This window comes from Syngnathus leptorhynchus, chromosome 2 (assembly GCF_054491065.1).
Source record: "Syngnathus leptorhynchus isolate UIUO chromosome 2, UIUO_Slep, whole genome shotgun sequence".
Lineage (NCBI taxonomy): Eukaryota > Metazoa > Chordata > Actinopteri > Syngnathiformes > Syngnathidae > Syngnathus > Syngnathus leptorhynchus.
The window spans coordinates 20,003,499-20,021,177 of NC_141196.1; the positions used below are offsets into that span (position 1 = coordinate 20,003,499).

Genomic DNA, 17,679 nt, shown 5'->3' on the forward strand with positions numbered 1-17,679 from the left:
TATTCCTCCCCATTGCTGCTGTCCCTCACATTGACAGAAGAACAATGAAAGTATTTTGAACTTTGCTCTCTGATATTTTACTTCTATCTTCAATACAATAAAAACCTATTTCAGTCTGTGCACTTTGTCTTCCTTTTGTTATTAAACTTATTTTTTTTCTTTCGTATTCCACACTCATTGTTATACACATTAACATATTGACAGTATGATATCCCATAGTACCATGAACGTAAGTCATCCCCTCCACCAATTTATATATAAAAAAAAGGAAAAGTACTGTTTCGACATACATATTCAAGTAATAGTAACAAGTATGTTGTTTCAAAACTACGCTGGGAAGGACATTTTTTCCCAAAAGTTACTTGAGTGAAATGGATAGCATTACTACCCACCTCCCCTGTACACACATCCTGTGCAAGGTGTACAGTATCGAGAACTGACACATTCCAAGCAGAATTCTGGAACATTAACTTCAAAATGCAGCTTTTCTCCCAATCGCCCCGAACTGTGCCTCATTATTCAGTCTAAAAGCGTGATCCCATGTGTTTAAATGAGCCATGCTGAGATAGCAGGGCAATTGTCAAAAATTGAATTTAACCGTGACTGGCTCTATTGAAGCCAAAAACAATTAAAGTTGCCAGGGCAAAGCTGTGTGTGTCTGTACATGAGCGTGTGTGCTTTTATTAGTACAGTGATGTGCTGATTAGGTTGCATCATTAAATGGCTGGTTGCTGAGAGATGCTTTGCTTATAATGGCGATACGGAGAAGAAAATGGCTGCTGGTTAACAGTCTATGCTGTCTGCTTGGCTTTGATAATGGTTATGATTCTTCCCCCCCAGTTTCTTCCCTCAAGTGCGAGTGAAATTCAATCTTTTTGGAGAGTGAGACGCTATTGTTCGTCTGGGAGGTCTTCCTGCTCGCTTCCCTCGTCCTCTGCTCAGCGCTGATTACCTCACATGCACGTCCAGCTCTTGACTTGGGCTCTGCGGCTCTTGGCCCTCGGGGGTCCGTCTTAGTGTGACTGTCAAGAAAACCTTCTCCAAAATCTCTCTCTCTCTCTCTCTCTCTCTCTCTCTCTCTCTCTCTCTCTCTCTCTCTCTCTCGGTCTCTCTCTCTCTCTCTCTGTCTCTCTGTCTCTCTGTCTCTCTGTCTCTGTCTCTCTGTCTCTCTGTCTCTCTGTCTCTCTGTCTCTCTGTCTCTCTGTCTCTCTGTCTCTCTCTGTCTCTGTCTCTCTGTCTCTCTCTGTCTCTCTCGGTCTCTCTGTCTCGGTCTCTCTGTCTCTGTCTCTCTCTCTCTGTCTCTCTCTCTCTCTCTCTCTCGGTCTCAGTCTCTCGGTCTCTCTCTCTCTCTCGCTCTTTCTCTGTCTCTGTCTCTGTCTCTCGGTCTCTCTCTCTCTTTCTTTCTCTCTTTTTTTCTCTCTCTCTGTCTCTCTCTCTGTCTCTCTCTCTGTCTCTCTGTCTGTCCCTCGCTCTGTCTCTCTGTCTTTGTCTCTCTCGGTCTCTCGGTCTCTGTGTCTCTCGGTCTCTGTGTCTCTCGGTCTCTCTCTCTCTCTCTCTCTCGGTCTCTCTCTCTCTCTCTCTCTCTCTCTCTCTCTCTCTCTCTCTCTCTCTCTCTCTCTCTCTCTCTCTCTCTCTCTCTCTCTCTCCCACATCCGACACGTGTGTCGGGCAGGCTAACACAGAGCTGCTCAGACATGTTCAGGCACACATATATCTCCAAACACAGTCACACATTCAGTGAGTTCTCGCCAGGCGGGTTTTGGCAGCCACTGTAGACTGGGCCTGTGGAGAGATCTTTATGGAGCAAGCAGAGCCCATCTGTGGCTGCTCCTCGGGGATGGAAGGCAGCTGGCTGCTTGTATGTGTGCGTGAGACAGAAAATGTGTGATGACCAAGCCTTATTTGTGTCACAGAGGAATGAGGCTAAACTTGAGGAGATACACTAGATGTTCCTGACTCAGACGCAAAAAGTGTAAAGCTACAAAATAAATAGAGACAATCCACTGACAGTATCAAAAAAAATCATCCACTTTAACATTCAGTCTAAAGGACAATCTTTTAGTCATCATGAATGTTACCCATAGAAAGCCCCCACAAAAGTGAGACACCCACTCATCCACCGTGCCGCCACTCTGTAATGGCTTCAAATTTATATATTATACTTTGGCCAAAGAAATATAAATCAAACCCTTCCAATGTTATTCATTTTTTAGAATGCAATACTGCATAATGCAGACATTCATCATAAACTAAATAGGACAAGCCCAAATAAACATCTGGCCCCCAAGAAAGACAAAATCTGATGGCCCATTTATTTATGTTCAGAAATTGGTAACAGCATGTTTGAAAATGTGCGGTTACATAATACATGACAAGGTTCAAGTTTTTCTTTCCAATGTACTTTGGCGTTTTCTAAGCCTAGAATCTTCACTTTTTTTCGTAATGAAGACAGGTAAAAAATGGGCTCCAACGTTTTATCCTCGTGACTGCACAATTGTTTCTTGGAAGTATTGGAGGTCAGAGGTCCCCTCTGCTCATAGGGCCGATGAATGCTAAGTGGAGACACAGCGAGCGAGCGTCTGGGCCTCTTCTCGCTGTCACCGTTCCTGACGATGACGTTCAATCATGACCGCACACGGCCCGTGTTTAACTGGCCTGCTCTTAGAGAGGGATGGGCCCGGCTGCGAGGAAAACCGCAGAGGCCATGAGAAGAAACAGATTATGCTCCTTGGACTCCGTAATGACTCCTGACACTCGTCTCGCTCTGCAGTCCTCTTCAGCCTGTTGGTGTACAAGCCGGTCCACTTGTTTCCTCCTCGTGGCAAGGCCATCTGGGTGTCATCTTGTTAGCTCATTACGGCACCGTGTTAGCCCCCTCGTGTGACAGTGATCGAGAGCGAGCAATGTACTGAGCTTCTTTGGTGAACATGAGAAGTGTCTCTGTGTGTATGTGTGTGTGTGTGCACGTTAAAGCGATTCTTATGATTCACACGGAATGTGGTTTTTCTCTGTGTGCCAGCCTGTTGACTAACTCAAGAGTGTGTGTGTGTGTATAAGTGAGAGAAAGAAGGAGGGTGTCTGCGTTCACACGTACAAAAGAATCCCTCTGCAGGGTAATTGGGCTTCTTCTTCTTCAATTCATTTTTGCTTTTCAATCTCTGTGGTCACATCCTACCCATAATGCACTTTTGTATAGCTTATAGGTGATCCAATTCCGCTGCTGAGTGGGGTCTAGAATAAGGATCCAGTCGTTCTTGCTATGCTAAACAACTCCTGAGCCAGATGGGTTTTTTTTTTTTTAATTTGAGGATGCTTGTCTATGCCGCCTCCGTGCAGTCCCGTGGAGGTGACTTGTGTTTCATGTGAGGAAATCTGTGTGTGTACACTGCAGGCCTCGTGTGCATACATGTGAATGTGTGTGTGTGTTTGTAGTGGATGGGATCATCTGCCTTTATGCCAGTCTGTCACAATCCAACTATGTATATTAGCTCTTTGTGCTCACAAGCTTGATGAGCAGCATGCTTTCTTAAGACGGTAAGTGCTAGAGAGAGACACACCTTTGAGACTGGCAGCTCTCAGGACTTTGAAGGATCCACTCAAGCAACCCGACAGTGACAGCTTTACCATGCATATCTTTTTCCGTAATATGAAATGATCACACCAGTCAACAATTCTCGATGGATCGTAACCACACATGAAGTGAGACGGTTCACACGCCTCTGCTTGAATCTTTCTATTGTGTGAGCATTACTCTATCTCTGGTAGAGCTCATAACAGTCTGACAGATCATTATTTCACATTGATTTTGAAGGACAGGCTGAACCCTGTGTACCTCATGATGAAAAAGAAGGCCTTAGCCGTTACAGCGTCATTTAATCGTCATTTAATCTGGCTTTCATTTTGTACTTATGACTCAACTTCTATACTGCAATACACAGCTGAAACGCCCCACAATCGCTTCCCGATATCGGAATGTCACCACGTTGCTCGATACATTAATCAGACGGCGCAATCCGACGCTCGCACGCTTCCCGACATCGAATTGGTCTATGTAGGCCTATAGACCGGATGACGGTAACATTTCATAACCTGCCATTAAGGAAGTCCGTCCTCGGAATCTATGGACTATCGATTGAAATGACACGGTCACCCTATGTGAGGGGGTCTTTAGTGATAATGTGCAGGGCGAAAGTCAGAAGCCACACTGATTGTGTGTATAATGTGAAAAAAAATGGTAATTGGCTAGCAGAACCTTTCCTGGTGTGATAATTAGCACACTGATAGGGAGGAGAATGAAGTATTTTGTGATATGGACTGCATTTGTGTATGCGGGTTGGTTTTCACACTCTTGTGTTCATTTCAAAGGTCATTCGGCAATCCCGAAGCCATGTTGGAGAGCGTGAGAGGCTTTTTTTTTCTTTGCTGTACCTGCATCTGATAATCCTCTGGATGTGTTTTGGAGAATTGATTTCTATCTATATGTATGACATATTCCTGCTGCTGCTCAGGAGGAACAAATCAATTAGATGTTGTTTTGTCGATATGGAGTGTCTCTGGTTCTTCCTCCTCCAGTTCCTGTGTTTTCGGGTCCATCCATTCAAGTAGTAAAGGCTGCCTGCCAGCGTGGCACTCGGGGCACCGGCCTGAGTTGACTGGACGGAGGCAGGGGGGGGGGGGGCGATGAGGGCCGCTTTGAGGCTCTGTGAGGGGTTCTGAGTGGGCCTCGGTGTAGGCGGTGTTTTATATAAAAGTCGGCGAGGGCAGGGCGAATGAATAGGGGTGGCTGGGAAGGTCCAGGATGCACCCCACAGTGCTTTTGTACACTCTTACATCCATGTGTGTGTATGGGAAAGTGGGAGGCTGAAGCATATGTGAGATCATGTGCTCATATTCACCAGTGGAATGTAAAAAAAAAAAAACCCGATGTGTTTTTTGGGGGCGTTTGGAGGCAGGGGTCGGCTCTTTTCCTCCGCTTGGTTGTTTTCTGTTCTCTGTTCTGTGGTGTTTTTATAAGCTCTTTATAGGATTGAGCTCACATTGAAGCCATCCAGATGAAACAAAACCAACCTCTTTGGGTTGTTATGAAAATAATTCTTTCTATTTTGTTTGGTGTGGGAAGATCCACCTAATTTGACATTAGGGGATAAGGCCTGTCTCACATTGAGGGATTTGCCCCCCCATGAACCTGAGTTTATCTACACGCCTGTTCTTCTCTGCACCAAAAGTCCTTTCATCAACATCTCTTACAAAGTCTCTCGACATCATGAATGAAAGATGCAATTCAACCTCCCTTTTCAAAGCGCTCTCCCTTTTGACCCCCCTCTAAAGTACAATAATCTTCAGTCCCACATCCCCTCCTCTCCATTGCGTGGCTGTTTGTAGCAATGGATTGCTGCTGATTAAGCCAGCCGAGAGACAAACGGGAGACAAAGTCGCAGCCCCACCAGTTTAGTTTCACATCCTGGATGCGAGTTGGCATGGAGCTTGCCAAGTGGAGGGCTTTTAAACTGGGCTAAACGCTAATTGCTGCCCTATTTCTTTTATGTTGCTTCTATCCCATCTGCGATGGTGCTTCCAGACCTCCGCCGCAGCCAGAGCCTCATTACAGCAGACAGTTGACAAAGACCGGGAAACAGAAGCGGGATAGCAATCTAACCGCCGACGACTACAAGACATGCTCGGAAAATCGAATCAATGACAGGGGCCAGCTTGTGATTAAATCCTTGCGGGATATTAAGTCGTTGGGATTTGGGAAATCTTAATTATTCATCTTAATGGTTGTTGCTGTCTTTGATACTGAAACAAGTGGTATGTTAAACTGACAATGGAGAGCTGGGATTGGTGGCCTTTTGAACACTGACAAAAGCAATATCTGCTCAAAGGACTAGAAAGGACCTACTTGTTGAGTGAGAGGTCCAACTATGATAGTCTTTCTTTTCTCCCCTCCGGTTTCACACTTGTTTGTCTGCTATATGTTTTGTCTGTACAGAAAGGACAAGTGGAGGGGACACAGCCAGAGAAATGTGGAGAAGGTGAATGGGTGAAAGGATAAAGCAAGAGAGGATGGGATTGTGGAGAGAAATAAAGGAGAGAGAGAGAGCGGTAGGACTAGAGGGAAGGTGGGGACTGAGGAGTAGATGGGATGGTCAGCAACAAAGCCCAATGTTGCCATGGAAACATGTTTATGCCTCACTGATGCATCTTGTAGATCCAATTAGGGACTGATTGTGTCCAGGTCTTCATAGACTCACATACGTGAACCTGGGTATGGTGTGTGCGTATACACACACATAAAGGCTGGCTGTTGCTGCCGAAATGCAGAAAATTGTGAAAAGACATTGGCCAAAGGATTCTCTGCATTCACACTCTTGTAGGCCCCCTCAGCTCACCCTCGCGAGCCATGAACAATGGCGATGCACCCTTTTTTTTAAAAAACAATTTGCCCTCATATCATGACCAAAAAAGAACAAAAATGCAACGTTAGAAGCACCTGCGAGGGTCGATTTGGTCAATTCCATTTCACATTCTTCCTTTCACGTGATTGAAGGCATTTATTCAGTAATATCTCTCTCAGAAGGATGCCCATGAATGGTGAAAGGCCTTAATCCGATCATGTTCATTTTCATGCGGGAGTTATTCAACGGAAATGAGACTTTTTGAAATGATTGCTTTGTGCCATGGCTGACCTTCTGCCATATCCCCATCATATAGCACTCACAAGCTCTTCTGTCTTACTCATATTCAAAGTACTCTACCCAGCCCATCTGAAGTGTCAGTTATTTAGTGGGCCATGATGAAATACGGGATGCAGATAAGGTGGGAGATTAGAGACAGTGCCCCGGCCCCTGATGTCTTGTTAAAATGTGAGGGATCAGAAATAACAGCAAATGCATTGCACACAGTTAAATCCTGCTAAATCCGCCGGCATGGGCAGATCTCACTGATAGGCTCGCTGCTGTGCTCACTGTCTGCGACCATAACACACAGATACACACACGCACACACACCCGTGGTCAGTCCGGCTGTCTGGGTTAATGCTTGGCTAACTGGGACAGCAGATCTGAACCATGTTGACATTTTAAGCCTCAAACAAGTCCAGAACAATGATTCAGCCCAGTCTGACCCCCCCACCCCCCACCCCTTCCCATCAGACCGCAACCTCAGCCCGTTTTGCTGAAAAAAAATCACACACACACAAGCAAACACACGGGCAAGCATACACACACACACACACACACACACACACACACCTTTGTACACACACACCCGCTCACATGCTGACCTGTATAAACACATACACACGACTGCCCAAACACACTACAATTCCTCGGTGTAGCCCTGCCCCCGGTTGTCACATACACTCACGCACATACTCATCTCCTGCTCACAAGCTTTTGTGAATAAAAGAGAATAGAAGCTGATCTGATTGAGTTGGCAGAAGCGAGCGAGGTGGAGCGCTACAGTAAGGCCAAATGGATTATCTTAATCCCCTAGCAGATGATCAGTCAGTGGGAAGATGAACCAGGAAGCCTGACCCCGCATTCTGTTTGCTACCTCATACTCGGACCACTGTTGTCAAATAGATATCATGTTCAAACCGGGCTAATATGTCAAATTTGTTTACAGTATATTCCGTACCACTCTCCCTCTAATCCTTTTCATGGCTGCCATTTTGTGTGTGTAGCCGGCTTGTTTCCTTCCTTTCTTCTGTGTGCTTTATTTCCAACTTGTGTATGAGAAGGAACCTCTGAGGAATTGTGTGCCGGAACACGGTCAAGCTGTAACTTGTCATGTGTTTGCGAGCCCAAATTAACGGCTCTGCCTAAAAGCCAATGCTCGAAGACTTTAAAAACATTAAAGCCCGAGGTATTAGGACTATATAAACTGTTTTGAAATTATGTGGCTGCTTCTCCAGACTTCCTTTATGATCTCTTACTTACAGTGTGTCCTTTTTTTTTGCCTCATAGATTCGTTGCTGGCAAAGGCCTGATTATCTACCCAGACATCGGGGACAAGCTGGATATCATCTGTCCCAAAGCGGACCAAGGCCGAGAATATGAATACTACAAGCTGTACTTGGTCAAGAGAGAGCAGGCGGAGAGCTGCAGCACGGTCCTTGATCCTAATGTCTTGGTCAGCTGCAATAAGCCAGAGAAGGACATCAAGTTTACCATCAAATTCCAGGAGTTCAGCCCCAACTACATGGGCCTGGAATTCAAGAAGAACGTCAACTACTACATCACGTGTAAGTTTTCTACCATGTATTGCTGTCGTGGTTTAACATTCACTTAAGCAGAGAAGCTTGACGGAACAAGTAATACACTCTGCTACACACTCTGTTGAGTGTTGACATGTGTGACGAGGGGCTCCTTAGTTTAACTGTCCTTTAATGGCGACTGCGGCATCACCGTGGCAACAGCCCAAAGTCTTGTACTTGGTAATTGTTTAAGGTCAAAGTGGAAGTGGATTCTCAGTTAATTTGATGTTTTCTATATGATGGGAATTTCGAGATTAGTTCCAAAAAAAAAATCCCATTCATCATGCTTTTAGTACTTCAAATATGCTGAGGTACTTGTGGGTTTGAAGGTAGAAATATCGCACTGCTTTTAAAGCACAAAGAAAACATGCATTCCACCACAGCCAGCGCCAGCATTTTATTACTGTTTACATTATAACCCACCCGTAAGAAAAGCAATGAAATCCTACACAATGTTTTACGATAAACGTCATGAAACTCAGCATTTAAGGTTCAAGAAGTCTTTAATGACTTCTCATAAATAAGGCCATTGTTGAGGTGCCTTTGAGCAAGCTATTGTATACACTCCTGCATCTTACAGTAAGGGCAGAACTTTTTGCATGTCTGCAAAGTGTGTGATCTTATTATGTGTGTTGAGCGCAACACAAATACACAGCAACGTCCTCGTGAGGAATTCTTATCAGTCTTTTTAAAATCAATGAAATTCAAATTAATACCAGACCTAAAATATAGATTGAGAGAATTGTTGCTTGGTAAAATATAATATCATTGTATCACGCTGATAGAAGAAAATAGACAGGATAGCATGATTTGATTTATAGTCTCATCACATATGAATACCTCTCACTCTGCCTGTCAAAACTGAGCATTATCTTGACACGCTACAAACAGAACTATTATACAGCTTTTTTCTTTTTTTAGATTGTGCTGATGGTCCTTAAATAGTGTATGTTAGAAAATAGTCAAATAAATTTAAAAATATTTTTGGAACACTTTATATGTTATATGACACAACTTTAGTAGTTGTGTCATATAACACGATTTATCATAACAGATATTGTACCATATAACAGCATATTGTTTATGCAATGCTATTTTTTGTGTAATATGTATATATGAATAATAATAATATAACATATAACATTTTAATGTTATTGAAACACATGAAGCGATACCAGATAATTTCCATCTGTAGTTCATCTCTGTCGCTACTGAGGGAATGGAATGCTATTATTTCTTTTCCGCCGTTAAGTATTATCCTACGCCGATCGGGATTTCTTTTCTCATTCACATCATTTATAGAACCAACGCGGCATCTATCCGCTTGTCAACATTATTTTTCCGGGAAACTATATTTTTCCTCTGCGCTTATCCACATACTCCTTTTACATTTTGATGTTCATCTCGGACTTCAGAACAAGGTGAGAATATTGTGTTCCTAAAACGCAATCTCTGAAACACTTCATTTATTAGTGAATACATGCTAGGCATGGGTGGATGTTACTTAATGCCCTGGCTGTATTTATTTTCATTTTTTGCACTTTACTGCATTCCTTGGAAAGTGGTTGAATTACCAAATATTTTCAATGGTATTTATTTGGCCACTAGATATTTGTGTTTCTTAATTTTTTATTTTAATTTTATTTTATGGTCTAGATAAAATAAACAGAGAAATGATTCCTCCCAAAATGCCATAAATTTCATGTAACTTTAAGAAAAAAAATGTTATGTCGGAATATTTCTTGTTATTGGAATATACATTTTTGTCCATAGCGCAGCCCTCATATTTGCAGTTTCGTAGAAAATTAGACGTGGGAATCTTCATCTATGACCGACTTACCTTTCACAGTCTTGTAAATAAACACAATTGAACATTTTGATTGTATTGTATGCATGCATTTTGATTTGATTGTATGCATTTTGATTTTGATGTTCTCTGACATCGACAAATGGCTTCATGTTTTAACGTCCAGTAAAACTAATTTACAGAATAATCTGGTGCATAAAAGAGTGCGAGGTTTCTACACTGCTTGTCTCTTAAAGTATGTTCGCACCCTCTGAAAAAAAAATTCATCCACACTATTTTAGTAAATACCACATTTCTTTCCCTTTTTTTCTGAGGAAGTTTCATTGATATTTGTAAACTCAAAGGCAGAGTTTAAATGAGGCATGGTGATGCTTTTAAAGGGCCACAGTGGCCAGGTACATATTATGTGGGCCGGAGAAAAAAAATGCTTTCATTTTATTTTTAGAATACCCAAATGACTTTAGGGAACCCTTTTGGTATTAATGTCTCTGCTCCTACCGTTTGTTGCTGTTTTAATGCTACATTTACTTTATGATCCCAGCGGCTACCTTTCAAGCATGGTGAACAAGAAGGGCTGGGTTTGAGACAATGTTGGGGGACAGGATGGGAAATGTTGACGGGCTGTAATCCCCGTTGATGCCTCGCTAGATTTTTAACCGTCAAAAACTTTGACAAAGCAGTCACGGGGTGAAAGAGAAACTTGATCGGTCGTACTAAAACAAAGTGAATGCTATAAAACATTTCAAAATGGAATAGGACGTAACAAAACTTGGAAGTGGTCTGTAGTAGAATGTTCCACTCGAATTTTATGCTAAGCAAATCTCAAATAGTTTTACTTATAATAGGAGAGACACCGAGTGGTGTTTTTTGATTTAATATCAATAATTATACTTAAACAATGACAATGATTGTTAACAAATAAATAGCTTCAAAAATAGAAGAATGGACATTTTACCTCACTAGGGTAGTAGAGCTTTCAGACAGCAGGAGGATTTGAAGAAACAATTTGTTTTTGTCGACTTGACTTGACAATAACAACTTTATTGAAGCTCTCTAATGTCTTTGCTGTGTAAGAGTATATTGATGGGAGTAACTCAAGAGTACTTGCCTGCAGAGTTTCGGCAGACGCGCAGGTTCCATCCAAGTAATGGTGTATCATTATTAGCCTCATATACTGTCAGCAGCAATCAGATATTGTATTTGTCTTTGTTGTATGTTAATGCTGTTGTCCTTTGCAACAGGACGAGCTGACTTTATTTCTTATTCTGCGGCCTGTGCATTTCACCGTGGCTCATTTCATCTATCATGTATGCTGTACATACAATATAATGACCATGCCAGCCACATGTACAGTGTGCATTTAAATCCCCAAGAGACAGTCAGTGAGAGGTGAGCACATATTTGCGGCTTTTCTGTGCTGCAGAGTCCACTGTATGTTTGCGTACAAAGGCTTGGCTTGTAAATGTCACAAGTGGGAATGTAGTCCACCCACTCGGCAATAGGAAGCAAATCAACAGAGTGAGCTTATCTGGCTTGATTTATTGTCAAACATTGGAGAGAGATGCAATGCGAGAGCTCATTTCAAAGGTCCATCTGCACTTTGACCCTATGGGTTTTTTCCTTGATCTACTTCACTGCCCCTTCCACTTTATGCTTCATGACTGAGGCTGAACAAGCAACAAAAGGTGTGGGGTAAAGTAAGCAACAAATGGTGCCTGTTTATGTGGCTCTCGGTTGGCCTTGTGTCACTGCAGGGGATGTCCGCCACTTGGTTCCGTGCATCCCAGGCAAGCTCTGACAGGCGTGCATATGTGTGTGTGTGTGCATGTAAAGGGTCACAGAGACACAGCAGGGGTCAGTAATGACAACCCTGCTCTGATCTAAACTCAAACTCCAGACCAGCTCCAGCAGCCTGTGCCATCCATCAGTACTCACACACACGCACGAACACACACACACACACACACACACACACACACACACACACACACACACACACACACACACACACACACACACACACACACACACACACACACACACACGCACACACACATTAACGCACACGAATAACCAAACAAACTGGCTGCATTTCATTGTGTTGTCTAAACACGGGATTTGGAATGAGATGTTTGTGTGGAAAATAGCTGTGTTGAGTTTAAAGGCTGTAGATTGCAGAGAAGAGTGACTTCAGACTCAAGGCTTTTAAACGAAATAAATTAGGCCAGGGAAAGGGGTTAGGCCGGTCAGCTATTGCTGCAGATAAACATGTTGTAGAGTAACTAATCATTGCCTTTGTGGTGACAGTCAAGATACATTTCTGACAAGCATCGTTCTGATGAAAGGAGGAGCCTTGCGAATTTCTAAGCTGACCTAAAACTCACACGACTAGCGTGGAATTAAGTGCTTGGCTGGTCCAGTTTACTTTTCTCTGACGTTTGGCTGGAACTGCGTTTAAGTGGAGAACATCTAACTTTGAACAGCAAAATAGCAGGGAAACTAATATATGTTTGCCCTCTGGAGAGCAAATCTATTTGTGAAGCAAAACTGGAACTGGAGATAAATTACAGTAGACTGTACGCAAGGTTGAAAGTACAATATATAAATATAGTATAAATTATTAGAAATATTCAGCTGTGACAAATATTCATGTATATATGTAAATGTAATTTCAATATAGTATAAATTATTAGTAATATTCAGCTGTAACAAAGGACTGTTGAGAACATAAAATAAGAAAATAGAATATAATAATAGAGTCCTGGGTTTTCATTTTGAATTGTTGTCATGTTGTCAAAATAAAAGTAGAAAAAAAGACATTTAGGTTTGCTTGTATAGGCAACAAAAAAATAGCTTGTTGCTATACACAATGCAAATTTAAGAAATAAAAACTGTTGATTAAAAAGAAAACCAATTGTCACATTTTTGTAGTTTGTTAATAACCTATTTAGTTAAAAACCCACAACATTTATCTGTATATTTCGAGCCTTGATGCAGGGTAAGTTTGTTCATTTTTACTCTTTGATTGAGTTCTCTTGCTGAAATAAAGTCGCATGAGTCCTGACGATGACTGGTGTTCTCTAAGGCTGAGGCCGTAAGGCAATAAACAGAAGCAGCCAGTCCTCATACACCCCTCTAGTCCTTTCCCTTGATTCCTTGTCTAGCTGGCAGGGTAAGCCTGATCCTTCCTGACACCTGTCACTCCCCATCTCAGTGTGCCGTCGTGGACTCAGACTTCCAGAGCGGAAAACTGCCGCAGCGGGGCACATGCTCTCTCACCTTCGGAAGACTCGCGCCCTCGTAATGACTTGCAGCAAACTGCGGAGATGTTTGTGCTCCTGTCACTCAGTGAGTTTGACGCTAAATCCCGGGAAACTATCTCAACTACGAGCAGCAAGGGAGAGCTAATGTGTGTCCGCAAACAACCTGTCACGTAAATATTTAGAATTACCTTTTCTTCTTCCTATAACCCACGCATGGTTGCTCAAGCCATTTTTAGACACATTTGACAGCTGTTATTTGACACTGTGAAATTATGTCTGTCATACTCACACCTGACAGGGTATTTTTTTCTTAGCGTGGGTTTTATTTATGATTAACAACTTACACGTTCAAAGTTGCTGCTCCCAACCTTGCCGCGTTATTGGCTTCTGTAAACACTACAAATAAATGTTATTTTACAAACCATCTTGCTTTTGGGCTAAATTTGAAGGTCAAGTATGAAATCCCTGGTCAGGGTTTCATCAGATCGTCCCCTTTCCCCTACATTTGCCTGGAAGTAAACATAGTATGTGCAGATCATGCTCACTCGCATTCGGTTTGATATAAACTACATCAGGCCCCGATTGAAATTCTGCACAATGTTTCTAAAAAGAATGTTAGATGTCATCTTTTGGAGTTATCAGGAAATTACCATAATCAAATCACAGCCCCCCCCTATTCAAGTGACATGCATTTGTCAGCTGCGCTCTTGAAAAGACAAAGGCATTTTGAATGTCAGATTATAGAGATGCAAATGACTCACACATTTTCCAACTTGCAATTAAATGGGTTTTTAACATCTGGTAACCTCCCTCGATAAAATCACGCAAAGATTTGAATTACAGGAAAGAGACTGCTGCAGATTTTCTTTTTGTCTGAATGTTTGAGCCTCGTGTATGCTTTTTATCAATGTAGAACAAAGGACAGACTTGATTGTTGCACATTTATCAGACTGTAGACATTTCAAATCACTTACAGAGCGAGCAGCGTGATTAGATGTTCTTATTTTTGACAAGCATCGTAAATTGATGAAAAATGAAAAACTACACCTCCCATAACAGTGTTTGAATGCACTTTTATAGACACCAGTTTGTGTTCGAAGTGTAAATGCTAAGTTAGCCTTCAATGCAAACATCACCTGAAGAAAATCCAAGTTGCTCATTGACTCGGGCTAACTGTCATTGATGTTACCGATTAGCGTTTTAAGTTGCTAATCGGTAATACTTAACAGATTTCCTTTTCAAAGTAAACCCCGCTAACAGCGAGGTTAGGCCCGGTGGAGCAGCACGGCCCGGAATAAGGAGATTTAACCCCCCCCCCCCCGTCTTAGTGTTTATGGAGCAGCAGCGTAATATGTGACTTTCTGCTTGCTTTGCAAATCTATCCAGGCTGCCTCTGGTACTTCTCCTTTGGATATTTCATTCTGAGGGGGTTAGCAGGCACCGCATTATTGCCTTTCGTTTATTACAGAGGAGTTTGTTTGGAGTGGGGTATGACGGGGGTCGGGGGGATGGGGGGGCGTCCATGAAGACTTTGTTGCAGAGACAGGCAGGCCTGCTTACGTGGCCAGACAAGTGAATGGTTGTCATTGGTTACGACTAAAGCCTTCCATCCTCGATGATATATTCATGTATTCATCTCAATTAGTCGCCTTCGTACGACTCCTAACACACTCAGCCGAGCTCCACGCTTACCTTATTAGAATACTTTACCCCACGCCTCGCTGTCTCTCCCCCCGCCCCCCCACCTCCTCTCATCATCTCAACCGTCATTATTCAGCCTGTAAGATCTCTAAATGTGTTTGTGAGCCTTGCTAAGATTGTGTTTGAGTCACTCTCTCTAACTGATAGCTTGGATCTCCTTACAGCACAAAAGCACACAGACAACAACACTCCCATTCATTTCTTGTTTTGTATTTCTTCTCCACCTCATTTGCCAACCTCTCACACAATGTTCCTTTTCTCCGTTTGCTCATCTCAAAAGTTGAAAGTAAGCTTCCTTGTTTCATTTATTTCCATCTGCAATGTCAAATCCATCTTGGTGCATTTAAAACCTCAAAATAGCTTGAGGCAAAAAGAAGAGGAGACATTTTAAGACTGCTGGAAAGATTCATGTTTGGGGAAGTGATTGCAAAGAGTAATTGTTAGAGAAGAGCATCATTGGCCTTATGGTGAAACATTGCGGTTTGTTCCTGAATAAGAACATATAAGCATGATGAAACAATGGCAGCTTATGCTCTTTTTAACACATGCAAATGGATGTTTCCTCTTCCAGTTCATATGTCTGAGGTTCTTTGCTCTGTGCTTTGCCAACAACACATATTCTTTTTTTCATGGGCCAATGGCTAAGCTGAAATCATAGCCCTCTGTCAGATGCCCCCCCCTCCAAAAAAAAAAAATCTGCGGTTTCTGTTTTCCAAGGCGCGTTCTGAAACGACTTTGTTTTCCAACAGCCGCTCTGTTGCACCCTCACGGCTCCTGCCAAGAAGTCCTCCTCGCGGAGCTGGAACCTGAGCTTGTTTTCTCAATCTCATCGGAGAAATATGGATTTATAATTATGGACGTTATTAGTTTTAATGCCTTATTCTTTTCTGAGGAAAACCGCTGCCTGCTCGCCGTTGCCGCAAATAAGCGGTGGTGTGAACATTACTGCAGAAAGCCAATTTTTTTTTTGGGGGGGGGGGAGGGAAGCAAGAGGAAAGAGTCTCAGTGATGAAATTGAATCTGCTCTGAGCAAAGCAAACAAACATGAATCACAAGGCGGTGATAGAGATTGCTGTGGTTCTCCGACGGATAAATAGGGAATATAAATACTGTTGTGCGGGCCAGGGCTGAGCCTGTTTCTCTGAATTCAGCTCAGTGGCAAAATGTCCATGTTCCATTCCAGCCTGACCACAGGCCCACAAACGCCGCAACAGGAGGAGACAAACGTGTGCGTGCAAACACAGGAATAAATATCCTCAAAGCCACATCAGCAAATTCAAATCTCTATAAACTCATAACCTCACACTGGCATGCAAATAGAAATCCGGAAAAGAAAACAGCAAACCGCACGCACTCATTCTCCTGCCTACCTTGACTAGCGACTGTGTTGATAGACATTCAAACCACGACAGGATATTTTCACTCCGATTTTGGGTGTGAATGCTGGTGACCACAGTTTGTTCACGTTGATGGATGGATGGATGGATACTGAAAATAGTGTCATCAAATAAGTATGCGCTGTATAATTCAGACTCTGAAGGCATGATTCGATTCTAATCCAAACCCACTAGTCCGATTTTGTTCCCTCATTCTCTTCCTTTTCTTTTTTCCTGCAACCTAATCTTGCTCAACTCTCTCCAGCCTTTCACTCTTTAGATCCTCCCTACCTCTCCTCTTCTGCCGCGCACTGACAGATCCTTCAGGAAATTGTATCGAATCTGCCAGACATTTTTGTGTTGTAGCTGTTTATTTGTATTGGGAGGCTCAGGGGCTCCAGGGGCCCCGAGAAGGCGTCGCTCCCTCCTGTATTGGAAGCGAGGTTAAGCTCCCAAACTCTTTAACCGCCCTGCATCAAAAACCCTGATCCTCGATCAGCATGGCTTTACCGTGTAACCTATACCGGGGATGAGGTGAGAGGAGCACCAGGGAGGACGTAATCAGTGTGTGTTTGCACACCAGCTACAGGCTTGGTGTGTCTTAGGATGTAATCAGCATTTTCTTAAACCGTCTGATTGGACTTTTGACAACTACTAAACAAAGGAAAGAAGAATATTGTATATTTTTCGGTCTGTCTCCGTGTCACAGAATGACCTTTTAGAGCAGGGGTGTTCAAACCGCGGCCGCAATTGATCCTTTTTTTAATTGGCCATTTTTAGTTGGCCCGCAAGAAATCCTATCAATAGAATAGAATATGGCCCACATTTCAACTTTTGCCTGAATTGGATTTTTTAAATTTCAACACCAGGGTGATCTACTGTTGAACAACTACTGTTATCAAGGCAACTGCTCGACCAATGAGGACAAAAGTAGTGTCCCCAAGATACTCAACATGGCAGAACCAAAGAAACTAAAGTTGGAAAGCGAGTGAAGATAGTTTTAGACACGTTGGTAGAGTGAATATTTCTCCAAAGAAAAGGCTACAATGGCCAGCTTTGTGGTTGCCCAACTCATCGCAAGAAATGGCAAGCCTTTTTCAGACAGAGACCTCATACAAAACTGCCTTGTTAAAGTCGGTGAAATGATATGTCTGGAAAAGATGCAGGACTTCCGAAACGTCAGTGCCGTTCCCAATTTAAGTGAGTAAAAGATATATTCCACAGTATCCGATCTCGAAAAGTTCGTAAGTATAGGTGCTCATAAGTAGAGGTACC

The 17,679-nt window shown here is 42.7% G+C and overlaps 1 protein-coding gene across 2 annotated transcripts in view; it reads left to right on the forward strand.

Moving 5' to 3' along the window:
• The window catches only part of efnb1 (ephrin-B1), a 61,762-nt gene that overhangs the window by 16,131 nt on the left and 27,952 nt on the right, over nucleotides 1-17,679 (forward strand). For both annotated transcript variants that reach the window (XM_085901531.1, XM_085901539.1), the window contains exon 2: nucleotides 7,968-8,245. In XM_085901531.1, the coding sequence (XP_085757657.1) occupies nucleotides 7,968-8,245 (278 nt within the window). The remainder of the gene's footprint in view (nucleotides 1-7,967; nucleotides 8,246-17,679) is intronic.